The sequence below is a fragment of the Mytilus californianus genome, unplaced genomic scaffold, assembly GCF_021869535.1.
Source record: "Mytilus californianus isolate M0D057914Y unplaced genomic scaffold, xbMytCali1.0.p SCAF_14, whole genome shotgun sequence".
Lineage (NCBI taxonomy): Eukaryota > Metazoa > Mollusca > Bivalvia > Mytilida > Mytilidae > Mytilus > Mytilus californianus.
In genome coordinates, this window is record NW_026262626.1 from 31352134 (window position 1) to 31376183 (window position 24050).

At 33.0% G+C, this 24050-nt stretch overlaps 1 protein-coding gene and 1 long non-coding RNA gene across 3 annotated transcripts in view; both read left to right on the forward strand.

The window, feature by feature from the left end:
- Window positions 1-24050, forward strand: part of LOC127724637 (uncharacterized) — a 640225-nt gene that overhangs the window by 553854 nt on the left and 62321 nt on the right. For both annotated transcript variants that reach the window (XM_052231644.1, XM_052231645.1), the window contains exons 32-33: window positions 805-995; window positions 8356-8583. In XM_052231644.1, coding sequence (XP_052087604.1) covers window positions 805-995; window positions 8356-8583 — 419 coding nt within the window. The remainder of the gene's footprint in view (window positions 1-804; window positions 996-8355; window positions 8584-24050) is intronic.
- LOC127724828 (uncharacterized) lies at window positions 1006-5852 on the forward strand. Its single transcript, XR_007992742.1, has 2 exons — window positions 1006-1202; window positions 5772-5852. It is a non-coding gene; the product is annotated as an uncharacterized LOC127724828 (long non-coding RNA).

The following is a 24050-nucleotide window of genomic DNA, read 5'->3' on the forward strand; positions in this document are numbered from 1 at the left end:
GAATGTATTGATTTGAAAATTGGTTTATAGTTTTATCATGACAAGTTACAGATCAAGTTAGAATTTTGTTCCGGTCTGATGATTTTGTGCAGAATTATGGTATTGGACTTAAAAAATTCACTCAAATAATAAGTTTTCAGCACTTTTTTTTGTCATGCTTGAAGATATTGATTTGATAATAGGTATACAGTTTAAACCATGACAAGTTATAGATCAAGTTAGAATTTTGTTCCAATGCAATGAATTTTTAACCGGCAGGGGACTATGTATTGCCATGCAATACTCACAGAATGCTTGTTTTGGTTCATTTATATGTTTCAGAGTTTAGTGTGACATCCATTTTCGCTGATCTAGTATACATTATTGTCTAGGGGCCAGCTGAAGCCCACCTCCAGGTGCAGGATTTTCTCGCTGTGTTGAAGGCCTTGGGCTGTTTTCTGCTCTTTGGTATGGCTGTTGTCTCTTTGACACATTCCCCGTTTCCATTCTCAATTTTATGACAGAAATTGTCAGTTAGCTCTTCATAAAGTTATTCCCCTATAATGATGATTTGTCCTAAGAAGTGACCATTGTTGAAGATGCAGGTGAATGACACAGGCTCTTTAGAGTCTCTAGTTTTGTTTAAGGGAATAATATTGCTTTCAGGTCCTGTTACATGCTTTCCTTGTAAATTTTATTGAAAATTTCAATATGTTTTGGCAGAAGAAAAAGTGTAATTTAGCTGAAGTAAACCAACTCTTCCTTTGTACATCTTTCAATTTTTTTCTTACTATGTTATTTCTCAATCCCACTACTCAATTTCAGGTTTTGGAAAGATCTATTAAAGTATTGTTCACAACAAGAGATGTTTCACAGGTAAAGCAATATGTTCAGAACCAGTGTCGGAAAATAATGGAGGATAAAGTTAGTATGCTGGACTTGGTCTTTGCCAAGGAATACAGAGGGATATCTGGATACAAACCTGGGGCTTGTGTTCCAGCTTTGGAAATCTCAAGGTACTTTTGAAATATATTACTAGCTGGTAATAAGTGAGTAAAACTCCATGTGTGAGTGCGTAGAAATACAAATTCTTGATTTTGCAACAAAATTATAAACAATTTTTGCACCTTTGAAATATTATGTGGAAAAAACAAGCATTTTTCTAGTTTCATGACAATAACTTGTGTGTAAGTGTATGGATCTTTATGAAATTGTACTACAAGGTTCCATATCAGAAAGGGAAAGCTGGGTTTGAGTTTGGGGGTAATTGCCCTAAATGTTTAGGAATTTGGGGCCAGAAAGGGGCCAAAAACAAGCATCTTTCTAGTTTCCAGACAATATCTTGTGTTCAAGTATATGGATCTCTCTGAAATTATACTGCAAGGTACCATACCACAAAGGGAAGGCTGGGATTGAGGTTGGGGTGATGGGTTCAAACAAATTTGGGGGGGGGATTTTTTTTCCCTTTTTTTCCTTTTTTTTTCTTTAAAATTTTTCATTTTAAATTGGTTATTTCTGATTTAAATATAAAAGCAAATAATAATGATATGGTTTGAATAGGTAAATTAAAAATTTTTAACTTCTTAGACCACATTCATTCTGTGTCAGAAACCTATGCTGTGTCAAATATTTAATCACAATCCAAATTCAGTGCTGTATCAAGCTTGAATGTTGTGTCCATACTTGCCCCAACTGTTCAGGGTTCGACCTCTGCGGTCGTATCAAGCTGCGCCCAGCGGAGCATTTTATTGACATATTGTTATTTTAAAAAATTAACAGAGCAGCATTAACGCTATTTTAATAGCGAGTACCATAGATGAAGGTGTTTTTGAGGTTTTCAAAGAACTTAAATTGGATACTTTCCCTTTTCAAACAATTTCTCTGCTATTTATATTCTTGATGTTTGTCTCGCCTGCGACGAAAATCTCAGTAGGCAAGACATAGGGATAACTATCTGGCAGCAGAGTAAACTATTTGTACAAAGCTTTATATTTCAGAAGGTTGAAGACCTGGATGCTTGATACCTTGTATGCAGATATCTTATTACGAAGTTTCCGTCTGTCATATGTCCATTGTCCTTGACCTCATTTTCATGGTTCAGTGACTGCTTGAACCTTGACCTCATTTTCAAGGTGCATTGGTGAATGTTAAGTTTTTGTGTTTTTGTCTGTTTTTCATGTACTATAAGCAATAGGTCAAGTATATTTGGTATACAGAATGATTGTTAGATGTACATGTTTGTCTAGCTGGTATCATCTGACCTTGACCTCATTTTCATGGTTCATTGGTCAATGTTAAGTTTTTGTGTTTTGGTCTTTTTTTCAATTACCATAAGCAACAGGTCAACTATATTTGGTGTATGGAATAATTGTAGGGTGTACATGTCTGTCTGACAGGATTTATCTGACCTTGACCTCATTGTCATGGATCTTTAAAATTGTTCAATTTATGTGATACCTGTAGTAAAACCTTTATCTTTAAGACCTGCAGCATAAAATCAATAGTCAGTAAAGCAGGCAGACATTTCAGTTTGTGCCTCTTGTCTAACTTTGTTAGTGTATTCATATAAGAGAAGATCCAAGTTCCGCATATTTGTGTCTTATCTTACCTCCTATACACTTCTAGGAATATTATTGGTTAAAAGAAAACATTTGGAAAGTGTGTATATTTAAATGGGTGTGGTTTATTTTAAATACACAGTGTGTAGTAGAGCTATATTCTTTTTAAAATAACTTGTTCTCAAATTAACATACATTGTAAACATACATAATTATAACTTGTTCATGCTTTAGACAAAAACATGTTGTAGCGATGCTGACCTTCTCACTGTACACTGTGTAACTATTATATTTGCATTTTTTTTAATCGCACAAATAGTTGCTCACTAATGTAAAATGGTTTACAGTATCCAAGATGTAGAAAATGACTTGAAGAAAATGTAACTACATTGTATTACCTTTTACCTGAAATGAATTTCTAACTCAGATTTTTATGAAGTAATGTTTGTAAATGGGAAAGTGTTTATGCATTTTATTATAAAAAAAAGTATCATTTGTAGTACCGGTATGGATTTAATTTGAACATTTCATATACAGTTCTTTAAAAATCTGAATCAAATAATATAGTATTGAACAGAAAGATATAGAATTTTACGAGTTTTACATACCTGTCAACCTCTGAAAATGAAAATGCATCACCTGCATTAAGGAAGAAAATTTCGGGTCATAACGTGTAAGAACTTATTTCAGTTGAATTAAAGTGTTTCGAGGATTTTTTTTTATATTCTATAACAATACCAGTTACCTTCAAATATTCACAATTGTCACAAAGTATTTGCTGAAAATTATCTAAAATTTCAATTTATATTTTCATTTTAAATTCATTGTACATGTATTTGTTAAATATTTATTATTAAACAAATATCAATATAAAGCAATATGCCTTAAATTCTTTCATCAACACTATTTTTCATGAATGAATTTTATAAATACAAATTATAATAAGAAATCAGCTATAGCTAATGTACTCCTATACATAGATGGAAGATATTAACTAAAGAGATTTTAAGTGACAACAAAAATAAATGGTGTAAATAGTTCATGGATTTGTATCTCTCTAACAAATAAAGAGGTTCAAATTGTTTTAAAATGATTTTAATAGTAAAATTGATATTTGCAAACAGCAAATTTTACAAAATTGTATGTTAAGCATGACTGGCTTCAACCTTTCCAGGGTACAATTATCAAGATAATTAGTGAATTGCTATTACCTTTCAATCAAAAGAGTGTCAAAATTATGTGTTGATAGCTGTAAATCAATCAATTAAGAGCCAATTATCGAACTTCCTGTCCAGAAAGAATTTCAAATTTGCTGTTTTTCAGAGGAAAAGCAATCATTTTTGTCCCCCGCGCAAAGCGTTGAGGGGGACATAGAAATTCCAGGCGTCCGTCCGTCAGGTCTTGTTATCGCTCTCAGGTGTACAATTCTTGGTAGATTTTAATGAAACTTAAATCATCGGTTTATATCAGCAATGTTCGAAAATCAGTCCCAATCAATTATTAGCTCACCTGGCCCAAAGGGCCAAGTGATCTTTTCTCATCACTTGGCGTCCGTCGTCCATTAACTTTTACAAAAATCTTCTCCTCTGAAACTACTTGGCCAAATTTAACCAAACTTGGCCACAATCATCACTGGGGTATCTAGTTTAAAAAATGTGTCCGGTGACCCGGCCAACGAACCAAGATGGACTCCATGGCTAAAAATAGAACATAGGGGTAAAATGTAGATTTTGGCTTATATCTCTGAAACCAAAGCATTAAGAGCAAATCTTACATGGGGTAAAATTGTTTATCAGGTCAAGATCTATCTGCCCTGAAATTTTCAGATGAATCGGACAACCCGTTGTTGGGTTGCTGCCCCTGAATTGGTAATTTTAAGGAAATTTTGCAGTTTTTGGTTATTATCTTGAATATTATTATAGATTGAGATAAACTGTAAACAGCATTAATGTTCAGCAAAGTAAGATCTACAAATAAGTCAACATGACCAAAATGGTCAGTTGACCCCTTAAGGAGTTATTGCCTTTTATAGTAAATTTTTAACCATTTTTCGTAAATTTTTGTTATCTTTTACAAAAATCTTCTCCTCTGAAACTACTGAGACAAATTTAACCAAACTTGTCCACAATCATCATTAGGGTATCTAGTTTAAAAAATAAGTCTGATGATCCCGCCCGCGAACCAAGATGGCCGACATGGCTAAAAAATAGTACATAGGGTAAAATGCAGTTTTTGGCTCATATCTCTGAAACCAAAGCATTTAGAGCAAATCTGACGAGGATAAAATTGTTCTATCTGTGCCCTGAAATTTTCAGATGCATCAGACAACCCGCTGTTGGGTTGCTGCCCCTGAATTAGTAATTTTAAGAAAATTTTGCAGTTTTTGTTTATTATATTGAATATTATAATAGATAGAGAAAAACTGTAAACAGCAAAATTGTTCAGCGAAGTGAGATCTACAAATAAGTCAACATGACCAAAATTGTCAATTGACCCCCTTAAGGAGTTATTGCCCTTTATAGTCAATTTTTTACAATTTTCATAAATTTTATAAATTTTTGTGAATTTTTACAAATTCCGGCGTCGTCCGAAGACACATTGGTTTTCGCACTCTAACTTTAGTTTAAGTGAATGGATCTCTATGAAATTTTACCACAAGGTTCAATACCACAAAAGGAAGGTTGGGATTGATTTTGGGGATTATGGTACCAACAGTAAAGGAATTAGGGGCCAAAAATAAGCATTTTTGTAACTTCCAGACATAACTTGTGTGTTAGTGTATGGATCTCTCTGACATTGTACCACAAGGTTCCATATCACAAAAGGAATGCTGGGATTGATTTTGGGGGTAATTGCCTCAAAATTTTAGGAATTAGGGGCCAAAAAAAGGGGGCAAAAAACAAGCATTTTTCTAGTTTCATGACAATAACTTGTGTGTAAGTGCATGGATCTTTCTGAAATTGTACTACAAGGTTCCATATCACAAAGGGAAAGCTGGAATTGAGTTTGGGGGTAATTGCCGAAACGTTTAGGAATTGGGGGCCAAAAAGGGGCCAAAAATTGTACTGCAAGGTACCATACCACAAATAAAGGCTGGGATTGATGATGGGGGTAATTGCCTCAATATTTTAGGAATTATAGGGGCCAAAAAGGGGCAAAAAACAAGCATTTTTCTAGTTTCAGGACAATAACTTGTGTGTAAGTGTATGGATCTTTCTGAAATTGTACTACAAGGTTCTATATCACAAAGGGAAAGCTGGGTTTGAGTTTGGGGGTAATTGCCCTAAACGTTTAGGAATTTGAGGCCAAAAAGGGGCCATATAACACATTTTTCTAGTTTCCAGACAACAACTTGTGTTCAAGTGTATGGATCTCTCTGAAATTGTACTGCAAGGTACCATACCACAAAGGGAAGGCTTGGATTGAGTTTGGGGTGATGAATCATAAGGGGGTTCAAAAAATTTGAGGGGGGGGATTTTTTTTTTTTCCCTTTTTTTTCTATTTTTTCCTTTTTTTTTTTCTTTTAAAATTTTCCATTTTAAGTTGGTTATTTCTGATTTATATTTAAAAGCAAATAATAATGATATGGTAGGAGATACACACCAAACAGGATGTGTAAATTATTATATAATAAGTATTGTGCAATAGCAAGAAATTTTCAATTGCACAGTATTGCACAATAGCAAGAAATCTTCAATTGCACAGTATTACGCAATAGCAAGAAATCTTCAATTGCACAGTATTGCGCAATAGCAAGAAATATCCAATAGCATAATATTGCGCAATAGCAAGAAATTGTCAATTGTACAGTATTGCGCAATAGCAAGAAATATTTAATTGCACAGTATTGTGCAAAAGAAGATACTTCGTATAAATTGCTTATTTCTTGACAAATTTCAATGGGGTTTTATTCTTGAATTCTTGGGGTTCTTTAATATGCTGAATCTAACCGTGTATTTAGTTTTTGGATTTTGGGCCCCCTTTTTAAATTGGTCCAAATTGAGGTCCAAAGGGTCCAAAATTAAACTTTGTTTGATCAAAAATTGAATTATTGGGGTTCTTTGATATGCCGAATCTAACCGTGTATTTAGATTCTTAATTTTTGGTTCTGTTTTCTAATTGGTCTACATTAAGGTCCAAAGGGTCCAAAATTAAACTTAGTTTCATTTTAACAAAAATTGAATTCTTAGGGTTCTTTGATATGCTGAATCTAAACATGTATTTAGATTTTTGATTATGGGCCCAGTTTTCAAGTTGGTTCAAATTGGGGTCCAAAATTAAACTTTGTTTGATTTCAACAAAAATTGAATATATGGGGTTCTTTGATATGCTGAATCTAACCATGTATTTAGATTTTTGATTTTATGGGCCCTGTTATCAACTTTGTCCACATTGAGGTCAAAAGGGTCCAAAATTAAACTTTGTTTGATTTCGTCAAAAACTGAATTCTTGGGGTTCTTTGATATGCTGAATCTAACCATGTATTTAGATTTTGGATATTGGACCATAATAGGTGAATGTCCAATTTAAAATTTTTAAGTTCTTAGACCACATTCATTCTGTGTCAGAAACCTATGCTGTGTCAAATATTTAATCACAATCCTAATGCAAAGCTGTATCAAGCTTGAATGTTGTGTCCATACTTGCCCCAACTGTTGAGGGTTCGACCTCTGCGGTCGTATCAAGCTGCGCCCTGCGGAGCATTTTATTTAAATAGTTATGATCCTTGGAAACATTAATTATATGGAAAACTGCATTGTTAGCGCTCTCATTTGTTCAATTCTTGCCAGATTTTTATGAAATTTATATCATAGGTTCATATTAGCAATGTCTTGGATGAGTTCAAAAATCAGTGCTGATCAATTATTTATAAAAGAGTTATGCCCCTTGGAAACATTAAATATATGGAAAATTGCATTGTTAGGGCTCTCATGTGTACAATTCTTGCCAGAATTTTCTGAAACTTAAATCATAGGTTTATATCAGCATTAATGTCTTTGATGAGTTCGAAAATCAGTGATGATCAAATATTTTTAAAAGAATTATGCCCTTTGGAAATATTAATTATATGGAAAATTGCCTTATGAGCGCTCTAAAATGTACAGTTCTTGCCAGATTTTTATGAAATTTATATTTTAGGTTTAAAGTATCAATGTCTTTGACGAGTTTGAAAATCAGTGCTGATCAAATATTTTTAAAAGAGTTATGCCCGTTTGGAAATATTGATTATTCAGAAAATTGCATTGTTAGCCCTCTCATAAGTTTAAAATTCTTGCCAGAATTTTATGAAACTTATATCATAGGTTTATATCAGCAATGTCTTTGACACTTTCGAAAATAAGTTCTGATCAAATATTTTTACGAGTTATGCCCCTTGGAAATATTAATTATAATTGAAATCACATTGTATTTGCTCTGAAGCCTTCATTTCTTTAAGATATTAATAAAAAGTCTTATAGAACAAAAAAAAGTGCTTTTTTTAGTTATTGCCCTTGTACCTTGGATAGATAAAATATGTACAACTCAGGGGACATTGGAACTCTGTTCTTTTATAGACATTGGAAGTCTTATGGCACTAGAATATGGGTCATTGGATGAAACTGTGTTTTATCTGAGACTGAGCAGGTACTGAAAAATCTCCAGTGAGCTCCTAAATTCAAGGTGTTAGTTACCCACAAAATACTGGTCAGTTGAAAGGTATGGTTATTCATTCATTTTTAGGAAACAAGTCTGCATAAAAGAAGGGAAAAAAAGACATGTATATGAATGTAATTTTATTTGTCAAATTTAAAAACAAAGTCTGATGTTATTATTTCAGAAAGATGCTGCAACATGATAGAAGATCTGAACCGTGTGTGGGAGAGCGAGTACCATATGTTATAGTATATGGAAGCCCAGGACTACCCTTAATTCAACTTGTTAAACAACCATTTGAATTACTGACTGATCCTTCATTGAGGATAAATGTTACATACTATATCACTAAACAGATCCTCCCACCACTAGGAAGAATATTATCTTTACTTGGAATTGATGTGTTCTCATGGTATGTGATACATATTTTCTTGAAATGAAACAAATTAAAGATGACTACTCCCTACATTAAATACTGTTCAGAATTTTCAACTATTTTGGATGAAAGCGATATTTGTCATATGGTGCAATTTTTTATTACAAATTTTTGACTTATTTTCTTGTTATACAATGGATTTTTGTATGAAATTATCAAATTGTTGTCATATTGTAACAGGTTATTTTATAATTATATTACATGATTATCCTCAGTTTGAAGAGATACTTAGTTTAAACTTCATTCTGTTGCATGTATAACAGTTTTACAAAAAAGTGGGTGTTAAAATAGGCAGTTTTATTCAATTTTTAGCTCACCATGCCTCTCTTGGTGTCCATAGTCCTTATGTTTGTTGTAATCATAAAGTTTTTATCATAAAGTAGCGGTGGGGGCATTAAGTTTTACCCTTGTCTGTCTGTACGTCCTTGCGTCCCAAAATTGGTTTCCGTTCTCTGACTTGAGTTTGCCTCAACCAAATATTATGAAACTTATACACAATGCTTATTACCACAAAACACAGATCAAGTTTGAATTTTGGTGGCGTCACTTTAACTGTTCTAGAGTTATGCCCCTTTATAAATGGAAAAAATTGCAAAATTTCTAGTTTCCATTCTCTAACTTAAGTTTGTCTCGACCAAATGTTATGAAACTTATACACAATGCTTATTACCACAAAACACAGATCAAGTTTGAATTTTGGTGGCATCACTTTAACCGTTCTAGAGTTATGCCCCTTTATAAATGGAAAAATTGCAAAATTTTTATTTTCTTCTAAATATCAAATAATTTTTAAAATTGGAGTTATCTTCCTTTGTCCATGATTATAGTTGAATCAACTACAATCAATGCTTTATACAATGCAATGTTTAATTTTGACTTCCACTGATAAAACACAGATCAAGTTGAATTTGGGTAGTGTCACTTTAATCATTATTGAGTTATAAAATTGAGAATGGAAATGGGGAATGTGTCAAAGAGACAACAACCCGACCATAGAGCAGACAACAGCCGAAGGCCACCAATGGGTCTTCAATGCAGCGAGAAACTCCCGCACCCGGAGGCGTCCTTCAGCTGGCCCCTAAACAAATATGTATACTAGTTCAGTGATAATGGATGTCATACAAAACTCTAAATTATACACAGGAAATTAAAATTAAAAATGATACAAGACTAACAAAGGCAAGAGGCTCCTGACTTGGGACAGGCACAAAAATGTGGCGGGGTTAAACATGTTTTTTGAGATCTCAACCCTCCCCCTATACCTCTAGCCAATGTAGAAAAAACAAACGCACAACAGTACGCACAGTAAAACTCAGTATAAGAGAAGTCCGAGTCCGATGTCAGAATAGGAAACAAAATGACAATAATACATAAATAACAACAGACTAATAGCAGTTACTGACATGCCAGCTCCAGACCTCAATTAAACTGATTGAAAGATTTGCTCCTTTATAAATCGAAAGATTGCAAAATTTTTAGTTTCCATTCTGTAACTTAAGTTAGCCCCAACCAAACATTATGAAACCTATACACAATATTCATTACCACAAAACTAAGATCAAATACAAATTTTTTGTTTCCGTTTTCTAACTTTAGTTTGCCTCAACCAAATATTATGAAACTTATACACAATGCTTATTACTACATAATACAGATTAAGTACAAAATTTGGTTGCTACACTTTTACCATTCTTGAGTTATGTCCCTTTATAAACATAAAAATTGCTGAATTTTTTGTTTCCGTTCTCTAACTTTAGTTTGTCTCAACCAAATGTTATAAAACTTGTACACAACCGTTCTAGAGTTATGCGTGTTTACAAATAGAAAAAATGCTGAATTTTTAGTTTCTGTTCTCTACTTAAGTTAGCCTCAACCAAATGTTATGAAACTTATACATAATGCTTACTACCACAAAACTCAGATCAAGTTCAAATTTGGGTAGCGTCACTTTTACCGTTCTTCAGTTATATCCCTTTATAACTATATGATATGCAAACGGGGGCATCATCTGTGTCCACATGTGGACACTATCCACATTTGTTTTATAATCGTCTCTTCTGAAACTTAACCTTAGAGAATTTTAGTTTAAAGAAAACTGTATCCAGAGATTCGATCCATCAACAAACATGACCACAGTTGCTAAAAAATAGATCATAGGAGTAAAATTCAGTTTTTGGATTAAATCTCAAAAAATAAAGCAGTAAAAGCAAAACTGATACATTATCAGCAGGTGAAGGTCTATCACCTATAGAATTTTCAGAAAAATCATACACCTGATTTGGGAGTTATTGCCCCTGAAATGTAAATTTTAAGAAAGTTTCACATCTTTTGGCATTTCTCAAAAGAAAATTAAAGCAAAAATGATCAGCTGGTCAAGGTCTATCTCATATGTTATTTTCAGAGTTATTGGCCCTAAAATGTTAATATTTACAAACTTCAAAGGTTTTGGCAATTATATTTAAAATTATAATAGAGAGAAATTTGAAACAGTAAAAATGACCAGAACAATAAGATCTATAAATATAAGTCAAACATTTCAGAAATCAACCCTTATAATTTGAATGATGATTTTAACCCTTTTTGCATTTTTGCAGATACTATAGATAAAGAAAAATTTCAGTGGTAAAAATTTTCAGCAAAAATAACATCTACAAATAAGTCAACATGGCCGAAATTGTCAATTGATTCATTTTAGGAGTACTTGCTCTTGCAGGAATGTTTTTATTCCCTTTTTATTCATTCAATCCATATCTGGTATACATATACCTTATGATATGAAGTTTCCATCTTGCATATGTCCAGAATCATTGACATTATTTTCATGGTTCAATTACCTCTTTAAAAGCTTCATGATCTTTTTCAGTTATTATTAGTAATAGGACAACTATATTTGGTATATAGAATCAAATATAAGGTTGACATGTCCATCAGACTAGGTTCCCCTGACCTTGAACTCTTTTCATTCTTCAGTGACCAAATTCAGTTTTTGTGATTAGGTACATTTCCCATACAATATGATATATAGGTCAGGCATATTTAATTTGTATAATGAGTGTAAGGTTTTCACTGTTAAGTATGTTTCTTCAATATAATAGTGTTAATTCAGATATTATTGCAATGTTCTAATTAATGCAAATAATGTATTAGTATGTAATTAGTATCAAGTTTGCAATAATAAAAACTCACATTCATAATTTCAGTAGCAATAGGTCAACTATATTTGGTGTACATGTCTGTGTATGTCTGATAAGTTTCATCAGACTACAACAGAAATAGTGTTCAAAGACCTTTTTGTTAAGAAGGACAGTTTTTATGCCCTCGCCTTGGCAGAGGGGGCATTGAGTTTTACTCTTGTCTGTCTGTATGTACGTACATCCGTCCGTACGTCCCAAAATTTGTTTCCGTTCTCTAACTTCAGTTTGCCTCAACCAAATGTTATGAAACTTATACTCAATGCTAATTACCACAAAACTCAGATCAAGATGAATTTGGGTAGCGTCACTTTTACCATTCTTTTGAGTTATGTCCCTTTATAACGTTGTATGCAAGCGGGGGCATCATCTGTGTCCCATGGACACATTCCCCATTTATTGTTGAAAAAGAATATGTGTTAATGAAGAGAAGTCATAGTTTTCAATGGAAATAAAATTACCTTCAAAATTATAATAGTTTATCCAAGACTTCCGTAAAATTTTTAACACTCTACAAATAAATTATTACCGTCTCCTCGGAGACGGTCTTACAAGTTGAACAATGGACAATCTTCGGACTGAATGCTTTCTTACTACCTGATTGAAAGATATTACTGACTCTTTCATAATAAAAGTCTGTTGGTTGGTTGGGGCAATTTGAAACCTAGTAAATGTCCTTCGATCCTGCAGAGTATCAGGTTTGAACTCTTTATTTTAGTTATTAAAGTTGCATCATGATCAATCATGCATATCGGTACACAGGAACATTATTTCATATATAGCCGAAACTCCTGCAATTTTGTAATGTATAAAAACGCACACGTGATCATTCCACATTTTATCCAGTCGCACGTTGTTATGATTGTTAAGATTCATTATATTTGAAACGTATATGAAACTAGGGACACACCGCACATGCTTTTCTTCCTCGGTTATACACATTTATACTTAGTAAGATAATCCAAAGGTAACAAAGGATATAACCAAATCAATTACTTTCAATCAATATTGATTAATACCGGATTAATTTAGAGGATGGTTTGCGCTGGTCCAGACGATGGCTAGCTATCTTTCTGTGGCAAGATAGTAGAATGTAAAGAACATAAAACGAGAGGATAATAATAAGGAGACAAAAACGACTCTCAGACTATAAAAGCAATTATTTGTGCATGTTAACATATTTGAATTTCTAGATATGATTTAAAGGAGATATGAAGTATACATAAATAATTAAGACAGGAGGTGACCCAATTAAAACTCCTTACTTCTTAAGTTCAAACAGCACATGCCTCTTACATTAGTTATAAAGTCTTATACAATGGACATATTATGTCATCACAATATTTTTTTAGCTTTTAAACATCCCAAGTCTAGCTAGATATAGAATAATTGTGAATAAATGTTAAAAAAAATTATGACAAAAAATGAATTAATATATCTAACTGAAAATAATGAACAGAGTCAGAAAAAAAAGTCTTCTACTTGTTTTTGAGATTTATGTCTATTTATACTAAACATGCTATACCAAAAAGAGACATTATGTGTTTAATTGTTCATTTTGTATTTGTTTATACTTAGTTTCAGTATAACGCGCCAAATGTAATGTTACGTGTTCCTGTTCTTGTTTATGAATAACTTGTGTATTACGTCACAGGTAACGACAATTTTGTATAAAATACGGAACGCATGTTCCTACTGGGAGCTTCTCTCCAAGAACTTCCATGCAGTTAGCAGTATATCTAAAACTATAATTTGCTGCACCAAGTAAAACTGCTTGGTGATATTACTTAATAGACTTGATTATTAACCAAGTCTTCATATAAAAATGCTGACGTACTGTTTGCTCGGGTAAATCGCTAACCACTCACCGAGTATGCTGAGTATTAGAAAGCAGTGCACCAAGTAGATTTTCTTGCACCGAGCGCTAGAAGAATTATTTTATGAACTTGGTGCAAGTAATGCACCTTGCTGTATTACTTATTGCATATATATTATTAATGTATTTGGTTTCATGAACCACTGTATTTGTTGTATTGCTTAAACAGAAATAATAGTATTAATACAATTTATGAACTCCAATATGATGTTTATTATTACTTCCTTCACCAGAGGCCCACATAAGTAACGACGGGTATATCCTGACAATGAAACCCCGGAACGTTACAGTATACACATACAAACACTATGATAATATTTAAACAGAAAGATATCTACATGTCAACATATAAACGCTCTACCACAAAGAATATGTTAATTCAGCATGTTTAGCTTTGAAGAGTAAGGGACGACATCAAACGTTCAATGTAGGATAAAAAACTTAATTCACATAGTTTTTTCACTCACCCCCCCCCCCCCCCCCCCCCCTCCCTCTTAACTTAATTTGGGAAAAATTGATTCACCAATGTGGGCATATGCTTTCAGAATATCCTTTTGTATCATGGGTCCTGTTTTTCCTCAATAAGGTATGTTTGTTCTGTATATTGACTTGGACATCACTTTTAAAAAATATTGGAAAAAAGTGTCACTGTGATGTGTATTTTTAGTATGCATCAAAAAAAGCACTGTTACCATGTTACTAGTTACAGTGCTTTTTTTATAAAAATTAAAAATTTTTTGGTCGTATATTGGTATGACGTTGGCGGCGTCGTCGTCGTCGTCGTTGTCCGTCGTCGTCCGAAGACACATTGGTTTTCGCACTCTAACTTTAGTTTAAGTGAATGGATCTCCATGAAATTTCACCATAAGGTTCAATACCACGAAAGGAAGGTTGGGATTGATTTTGGGGGTTATGGTACCAACAGTTAAGGAATTAGGGGCCAAAAAGGGGCCAAAAATAAGCATTTTTGTAACTTTCAGACAATAACTTGTGTGTAAGTGTATGGATCTCTCTGACATTGTACCACAAGGTTCCATATCACAAAGGGAAGGCTGTAATTGATTTTGGGGGTAATTGCCTCAAAATTTTAGGAATTAGGGGCAAAAAAAGGGGCAAAAAACAAGCATTTTTCTAGTTTCATGACAATAACTTGTGTGTAAGTGTTTGGATATTTCTGAAATTGTACTACAAGGTTCCATATCACAAAGGGAAAGCTGGAATTGAGTTTGGGGGTAATTGCCCGAAACGTTTAGGAATTGGGGGCCAAAAATAAGCATTTTTCTAGTTTCCAGACAATAACTTGTGTTCAAGTGTATGGATCTCTCTGAAATTGTACTGCAAGGTACCATACCACAAAGGGAAGGCTGGGATTGAGTTTGGGGATGATGAATCATAAGGGGGTTCAAAAAATTGGGGGGGGGGGGGGGATTTGTTTTTTTTTTTTTTTTTTTTTTATTCCTTTTTTTTTTCTTTTAAAATTTTCCATTTTAAGTTGGTTATTTCTGATTTATATTTAAAAGCAAATAATAATGATATGGTAGGAGATACACACCAAACAGGATGTGTAAATTATTATATAATAAGTATTGTGCAATAGCAAGAAATTTTCAATTGCACAGTATTGCACAATAGCAAGAAATCTTCAATTGCACAGTATTGCGCAATAGCAAGAAATCTTCAATTTAACAGTATTGCGCAATAGCAAGAAATATCCAATAGCACAATATTGCGCAATAGCAAGAAATTGTCAATTGTACAGTATTGCGCAATAGCAAGAAATATTCAATTGCACAGTATTGTGCAAAAGAAGATACTTAGTATAAATTGCTTATTTCTTGATCAATTTCAATGGGGTTTCATTCTTGAATTCTTGGGGTTCTTTAATATGCTGAATCTAACCGTGTATTAAGTTTTTGGATTTTGGGCCCCGTTTTTAAATTGGTCCACATTGAGGTCCAAAGGGTCCAAAATTTAACTTTGTTTGATTTCATCAAAAATTGAATTATTGGGATTCTTTGATATGCCGAATCTAACCGTGTATTTAGATTTTTAATTTTGGGTCCTGTTTTTTAAATTGGTCTACATTAAGGTCCAAAGGGTCCAAAATTAAACTTAGTTTGATTTTAACAAAAATTGAATTCTTAGGGTTCTTTGATATGCTGAATCTAAACATGTGTTTAGATTTTTGATTATGGGCCCAGTTTTCAAGTTGGTCCAAGTTGGGGTCCAAAATTAAACTTTGTTTGATTTCAACAAAAATTGAATATATGGGGTTCTTTGATATGCTGGATCTAAACATGTATTTAGATTTTAGATTTTTGGCCCAGTTTTCAAGTTGGTCCAAATTGGGGTCCAAAATTAAACTTTGTTTGATTTCAACAAAAAATGAATATATGGGGTTCTTTGATATGCTGAATCTTACCATGTATTTAGATTTTTTATTTGTGGGCCCGCTATCAAATTGGTTCATATTGAGGTCAAAAGGGTCCACAATTAAACTTTGTTTGATTTCATCAAAAATTGAATTATTGGGGTTCTTTGATATGCCAAATCTAACCGTGTATTTAGATTTTTAATTTTGGGTCCTGTTTTTTAAATTGGTCTACATTAAGGTCCAAAGGGTCCAAAATTAAACTTAGTTTGATTTTAACAAAAATTGAATTTTTGGGGTTCTTTGATATGCTGAATCTAAACATGTGTTTAGATTTTAGATTATGGGCCCAGTTTTCAAGTTGGTCCAAGTTGGGGTCCAAAATTAAACTTTGTTTGATTTCAACAAAAATTGAATATATGGGGTTCTTTGATATGCTGAATCTAAACATGTATTTAGATTTTAGATTTTTGGCCCATTTTTCAAGTTGGTCCAAATTGGGGTCCAAAATTAAACTTTGTTTGATTTCAACAAAAATTGAATATATGGGGTTCTTTGATATGCTGAATCTTACCATGTATTTAGATTTTTTATTTGTGGGCCCGCTATCAAATTGGTTCATATTGAGGTCAAAAGGGTCCAAAATTAAACTTTGTTTGATTTCATCAAAAATTGAATTATTGGGGTTATTTGATATGCCAAATCAAACTGTGTTTTTAGATTTTTAATTTTGGGTCCCGTTTTTTAAATTTGTCTACATTAAGGTCCAAAGGGTCCAAAATTAAACTTAGTTTGATTTTAACAAAAATTGAATTCTTCGGGTACTTTGATATGCTGAATCTAAACATGTGTTTAGATTTTTGATTATGGGACCAGTTTTCAAGTTTGTCCAAGTTGGGGTCCAAAATTAAACTTTGTTTGATTTCAACAAAAATTGAATATATGGGGTTCTTTGATATGCTGAATCTAACCATGTATTTTGATTTTGGACATTGGACCATAATAGGTAAATTAAAAAAATTGAAGTTCTTAGACCACATTCTTTCTGTGTCAGAAACCTATGCTGTGTCAAATATTTAATCACAATCCAAATTCAGAGCTGTATCAAGCTTGAATGTTGTGTCCATACTTGCCCCAACTGTTCAGGGTTCGACCTCTGCTGTCGTATCAAGCTGCGCCCAGCGAAGCATTTTATTACTGCTTACATTATAATTTTATAAACACTACAGTCAGCATGGATTCTGCATTTTGCATCTACCCACTATTGGCATGGATAAATAATGGGTAATGGTTTTGATTGTTTTTGTTTCTTTTCTCAAATGAATATATGAACAATTCATTGTTTCATATAAAATATATAGCTTTTAAATAAACTAAATAGTGGTCCATTAAAATTTATGGTGATGACAGGGCAGTGGATTTGTGCCAACTGTGGAGAGAGGGAAAAGTACAATCTCAAATGAATGTAGTGAATGCGATATGATCTATGTAATTTCTTTTCAATGTCTGTTGACCTGGCTCTGTCATATTTTTCTATTATCTCAAAAAATTCTATATAACTTTCAAATTTTTATTTAAATTAATATTTCAGTTTTCATTTTAATAATTAAATAATTAACACAGTTAAAAGAAATTTTATAGTTTGTTAATAATTAACACATTTAAAAGAAATTTAATAGTTTGTTTTAGAATGCCACCATGCCGTGTGGACTAAAACAATCTGTGTTAATCTTTATATGGTTTCATATCATTCGATAAAGTGTTTGAACGACGTAAATACTATGATTAATTTCACCCCAATACTTTCGGCCAAAAATTTGCTTTCCGGTTCGATTTGATGGCTTTCATTTTGTTTAAAAGTCCAAACATATGTTAAGGCCGAACTTGAATCCTTATTTTGCAATCCGAAAATCCATGTTGGATAACCAATCTTGCAGTGATTTTAACCCCCACCCCCAAACTATTTGAATTAAGTTTTTTATCCGACAATTCTCTTTTGATGTCATCCCTAAGTAGGATAAAAGCCTTTTTATTCTTTCAATATCAAGTCCATCATGGGACAAAGTGAAAAAGAGCGAATTTTGTCGAACGCTTCAAAAGTTATGTTGAAATGTATGAACCAAAACAAACTTTGATGAAATTTTCCAAATCTTATGGATTTCAACAAAATTTAGGCTTGTATTTGACAAACTATTTTAGTCAGCTATTTCATTTATTATAACATGTTTTATAAGCATAATGTTGCAAGAGCTTTTTGTCGACGTGTGCTGTTTCCGATTTTGAAAACGAATGGAAATTCGCAGCCTGCTTTCTTTGTGTTTCTTGGTAAATTGAAATTGATGCTAACTGTGTCGTCAAAGAATGATATCTAATCTAGTTTTTGTCGAGCCTGCGACTTTTGTCGCAGAAAGCTCGACATAGGGATAGTGATTCGGCGGCGGCAGCTACGGCGGCGTTAGCTAAATTCTTAAAAGCTTTAAAAATATTTTAGAAGGTGGAAGACCTGGATGCTTCATACTTTGTATATAGATGCCTCATGTTACGAAGTTTCCGTCAGTCACATGTCCAATGTCCTTGACCTCATTTTCATGGTTCAGTGACTACTTGAAAAAAGTTCAGATTTTTGGGAATGTTAAATTCTCTCTTATTATAAGTAATAGGATACCTATATTTGGTATGTGCGTACCTTGCAAGGTCCTCATGCCCGTCAGACAGTTTTCACTTGACCTCGACCTCATTTCATGGATCAGTGAACAGGGTTAAGTTTTGGTGGTCAAGTCCATATCTCAGATACTATAAGCAATAGGTCTAGTATATTTGGTGTATGGAAGGACTGTAAGGTGTACATGTCCAGGTTACAATAAACCATTAGATTTTATGGGCACAGCCATTTTATGAGCATAACATGGTACCGGTATTCAGAATTAAGAGTATAGCTAATCCTGATTGGTTGATATGTGTGCCTGTTATTTTTTGTTATTAGAGACTTCGTGCATTCTGCATTATACCAAAGGCCAAATAAATTATTTTCCTTAGCCCTAACGGAACTGAGATGTCTTTTAAATGCTAGGATAAGACACGTATTTTAAAGTGCAAAATTGATAGGCATGGGAGATAAGTACAAATTACGCTAAGAAAAGCAACACGAACCTATATTTTTTGGACCAAAAAATACTGTTCTAATAACTTTTCTTTAATTCTAGCAAGGTTTCGTTAAAAAAATCTACTTTCTAAAGTCTGTATCTCAAAAAAAGGCTATCATTGTCGCCTATGGGGAAATTAATTGTTTATTTCAATCTTCAACTGGAAGGTGTCATCGGACCTTGACCTCATTTTCATGGTTCAGTGGTTATAGTTAAGTTTTTGTGTTTTGGTATGTTTTTCTTATACTGTATGCAATAGGTCTACTATATTTAGTGTATGGAATGAATGTAAGGTGTACATGTCTAGCTGGCAGGTGTCATTTGACCTTGACCTCATTTTCATGGTTCAGTGGTCAAAGTTAAGTTTTTGAGTTTTGGTCTTTTTTTAGCTCACCTGGCCCGAAGGGCCAAGTGAGCTTTTCTCATCATTTGTCGTCCGTCATCTGTCGTCGTCGTCCGTCGTCGTTAGCTTTTTACAAAAATCTTCTCCTCTAAAACCACTGGGCCAAATTTAACCAAACTTGGCCACAATCATCATTAGGGTATCTAGTTTAAAAAATGTGTCGGATGACCCCGCCAACCAACCAAGATGGCCGCCATGGCTAAAAATAGAACATAGGGGTAAAATGTAGATTTTGGCTTATATCTCTGAAACCAAAGCATTTAGAGTAAATCTGACATAGGGTAAAACTGATTATCAGGTCAAGATCTATCTGCCCTGAAATTTTCAGACAAATCTGACAGTCTGTTGTTGGGTTGCTGCCCTCGAATTGGTAATTTTAAGGAAATTTTGCAGTTTTTGGTTATTATCTTGAATATTATTATATATAGAGATAAACTGTAAACAGCAATAATGTTCAGCAAAGTAAGATCTACAAATAAGTTGTCATGACCAAAATTGTCAGTCGACCCCTTTAGGAGTTATTGCCCTTAATAGTCAATTTTTAACAATTTTTCATAAATTATTGTAATCTTTTACAAAAATCTTCTGCTCTGAAACTACTGAGACAAATTTAACCATACTTGGCCATAATCATTATTAGGGTATCTACTTTAAAAAATTTGTCCGATGACCCCGCCTTCCAACCATCATGGCCAACTTGGTTAAAAATAGAACATAGGGGTAAAATGCAGTTTTTGGTTTATATCTCTGAAACTAAAGCATTTAGAGCAAATCTGACAGGTGGCAAAAATGTTCATCAGATTTAGATATATCTGCCCTGAAATTTTTCAGATGAATCCGACAACCTGTTGTTGGGTTGCTGCCCCTGAGTTAGTAATTTTACAAAAATTTTGCAGTTTTTTGTTATTATCTTAGATATCATTATAATATCTAATATCTAATACTATTAATTATGATTTTAACCTTATTTTACATGATTTCCAAAGCATCAGTAAATACAGGTGAGCAACACAGGCTCTTGAGAGCCTCTAGTTCTAATACTATATGCAATAGGTCAACTATATTTGATGAATGGAATGTTTATGAGGTGTTTATGTCTTTCTGCCAGATATCATATGACCTTGACCTGATTTACATGGCTCATTGGTCAATGTTAAGTTTTCCTGCTGAACTTTGTTTTAGAAAATATAAACAATAGCTCAACTATATTTGGTGTATGGAATGATTTTAAGGCATATCTGTCTGTCATGCAGGGTTCATATGACCATGACCTTATTTTCATGGTTAATAGGTCAAGGTTATTTTTTTTTTCTTTTTTGATTTGTTTTTGTAGAGCCTGCGACTTTTGTTGCAGAAAGCTCTACATAGGATAGTGATTCCAGCGGCAGCGGCGGCGTTAGCTAACTTCTTAAAAGCTTTGTATTTTAGAAGGTGGAAGAACTGGATGCTTCATACTTTGTATATAGATGCCTTATGTTACGAAGTTTCCGTCTGTCACATGTCCATTGTCCATGACCTCATTTTCATGGTTCAGTGACTACTTGAAAAAAAAGTTAAGATTTTTTGTAATGTTAATTTCTCTCTTATAATGAGTAATAGGATAACTATATTTGGTATGTGCGTACCTTGCAAGGTCCTCATGCCCGTCAGACAGTTTTCACTTGACCTCGACCTCATTTCATGGATCAGTGAACAAGGTTTAGCTTTGGTGGTCAAGTCCATATCTCAGATACTAGAAGCAATAGGTCTAGCATATTTGGTGTATGGAAGGACTGTAAGGTGTACATGTCCATCTGACCTTGACCTCATTTTCATGGTTCAGTGGTTATAGTTAAGTTTTTGTGTTTTGATCTGTTTTTCTTATACTGTATGCAATAGGTGTACTATATTTGGTGTATGGAATGATTGTAAGGTGTGAATGTCTAGCTGGCAGGTGTCTTCTGACCTTGACCTCATTTTCATGGTTCAGTGGTCAGTGTTAAGTTTTTGTGTCTTGGTCTGTTTTTCTATTAATTACTATAAGCAATAGGTCAACTATATTTGTTGTATGGAAGGATTGCAAGCTGTACATGTCTGCCTGGCATGGTTCATCTGACCTTGAACTCATTTTCATGGTTCATTAGTCAATGTTTAGTTTTCTTAGTTAAGTCTGTATCTTAGAAACTATAAGCAATAGGTCAACTATATTTAGTGTATTGAATGGTTGTAAGGTGTACATGTATTTCTTGTTTGGTTTATATGACCTTGGCCTCATTTTCTTGGATCATGTTAAGTTTATGTGATAGTTGTAGTGAAGCTTTATATTTAAAACTATCAGCATAATATCAATGATTAGTAAAGAAGGCGAAACATTTCAGCATGTGCACTCTTGTTGTTTTTAAAATGTTTCATTGTTATAACAGCCATCAATCAAAATTTGATTTTTCAAAAGCTCGATATACTAGTAATATTTTGGCCTTGTCCAACTTACTCCTTTTCCTTTAGCCTTAAAACATTAATGAGTTGATTCATTGAGAATATCGTGACCAGGGACCAGTACATTAATTTATTAGGTCAATGTTCAAGTTTTTCAAGATCTCAACACTTTTCGTTTTAATTAGTTTTGATTGACAAATGGCAGATAAAAGAGTTTTCAATATAAGTTAAAAGGTTCATTTGGAAAAGAGTTGAGAAATCTTTTGAAAAATAATTTTGCATTCTTTAATGTTTAGATTTACGTTTCACACTCTATACACTTTTCTAGGCCTATTTTGAATGCAACAGAAACAGGCAGTCATTATTTTCTAACATAAAGAAATAAACAACTGGTCTAGGAAGAAGTAAATGAATAACATATCTTTTTGAAAAAAAACTAATCAATAAATAAATACAAACGCAGATGATCGAGTAAGTATCACCCCTTTTTTCAGTGTTTATACATTCCCCCACAGACGTTTGTCTCTGAAAAATAGTTGTTTATACCTTAATGTTAAATTAAAGTATATATTGAAAAAATCAGATACAAGTGCCTGTGATTCCCCACAAAATAGAAATAGGAAAATCTCAAAATTATTAATTGCTGTTTATTTTTTGTAATTCACTAAACAATGCTATTCTGCATGGAAAAACATTTTCAAATTTCATCAGCTATGAGACCGCTAGCTTTTTAGAAAAGCTAATACTTGTACTTCTATTTACATCAACTTTGTCACAATATTTGATTCTTAAATTTTCTTTGTCAATTTGGTGTCGATGTTTTAGAATTTATTTAGAACTTGAGACTCTGTTAAGATACTTATCTGGAAACAAGATGTTAACTTCCCAATGTCTTTTTAGCTTAAATCATCCTTAGGGTATCTAGTTTAAAAAATGTATCAAATGAACCGGCCCATCAACCAAGATGGCCGCCATGGCTAAAAATAGAACATGGGGGTAAAATGCAGTTTTTGGCTTGTATCTCTATAATAATAATAATAAATTCTTTATTTAAAGAGGGTAAACTCAGTTAGTTACAATAAACTAATCTTCCCTGAGGCCCTCACATACAAATTACAATACAATCAAAAACAGATATTTACACAAAGTTAATTTACAGTCAATTAGTTCAATGTAATATTACTAACATGATAAGATATAAGGCTGTTCAAGATGTACATGTAGTCAAAAAATCAAATACAAAAAAAAATAAAAGAATATACAAATACATTGTAGAAAATATAATCTTATCAGGACTGTGTTAAGTACTTCTTGATACTTTGTTTAAAAGTATAAGTGTTTTGAGCTTTACGCATTTTGTGTGGTAGTCCATTCCATAACACTGATCCAGAATAAACAAAAGATTTCTTAAATAGCTCAGCTTTTGGCTTAGGAACTATCAGATTACCTTGAGTGACGCCTCTCAGGGAGTAAGGATTATTATCTGATTTCAGTTTAAACTTTTGAACTAGGTACATTGGTGCTTCCATACGCATACATTTATATAGAAGTAAATATTTGTGGTATTTTATTCTATTGTCAACTGTCATCCACCCAAGTTTTTTAAATAAGGGGGCTGAGGGGGATAAAGGATCTGCATCTAGAATTAATCTTGCTGCCCTTTTTTGGAGTTTTAAAATTCTTGCTATCCCTTCATTTTTACATTCACCCCAAATAATACAGCAGTAAATCTCTGAAACTAAAGCATTTAGAGCAAATCTGAGAGGGGTTAAAATTTGATCAGGTCAAGATCTATCTGTGCCCTGAAATTTTCAGATGCATCAGACAACCCGCTGTTGGGTTGCTGCACCTGAATTAGTAATTTTAAGAAAATTTTGCAGTTTTTGTTTATTATATTGAATATTATAATAGATAGAGAAAAACTGTAAACAGCAAAATTGTTCAGCGAAGTAAGATCTACAAATAAGTCAACATGACCAAAATTGTCAATTGACCCCTTTAGGAGTTATTGCCCTTTAAAGTCAATTTTTCACAATTTTTTGTA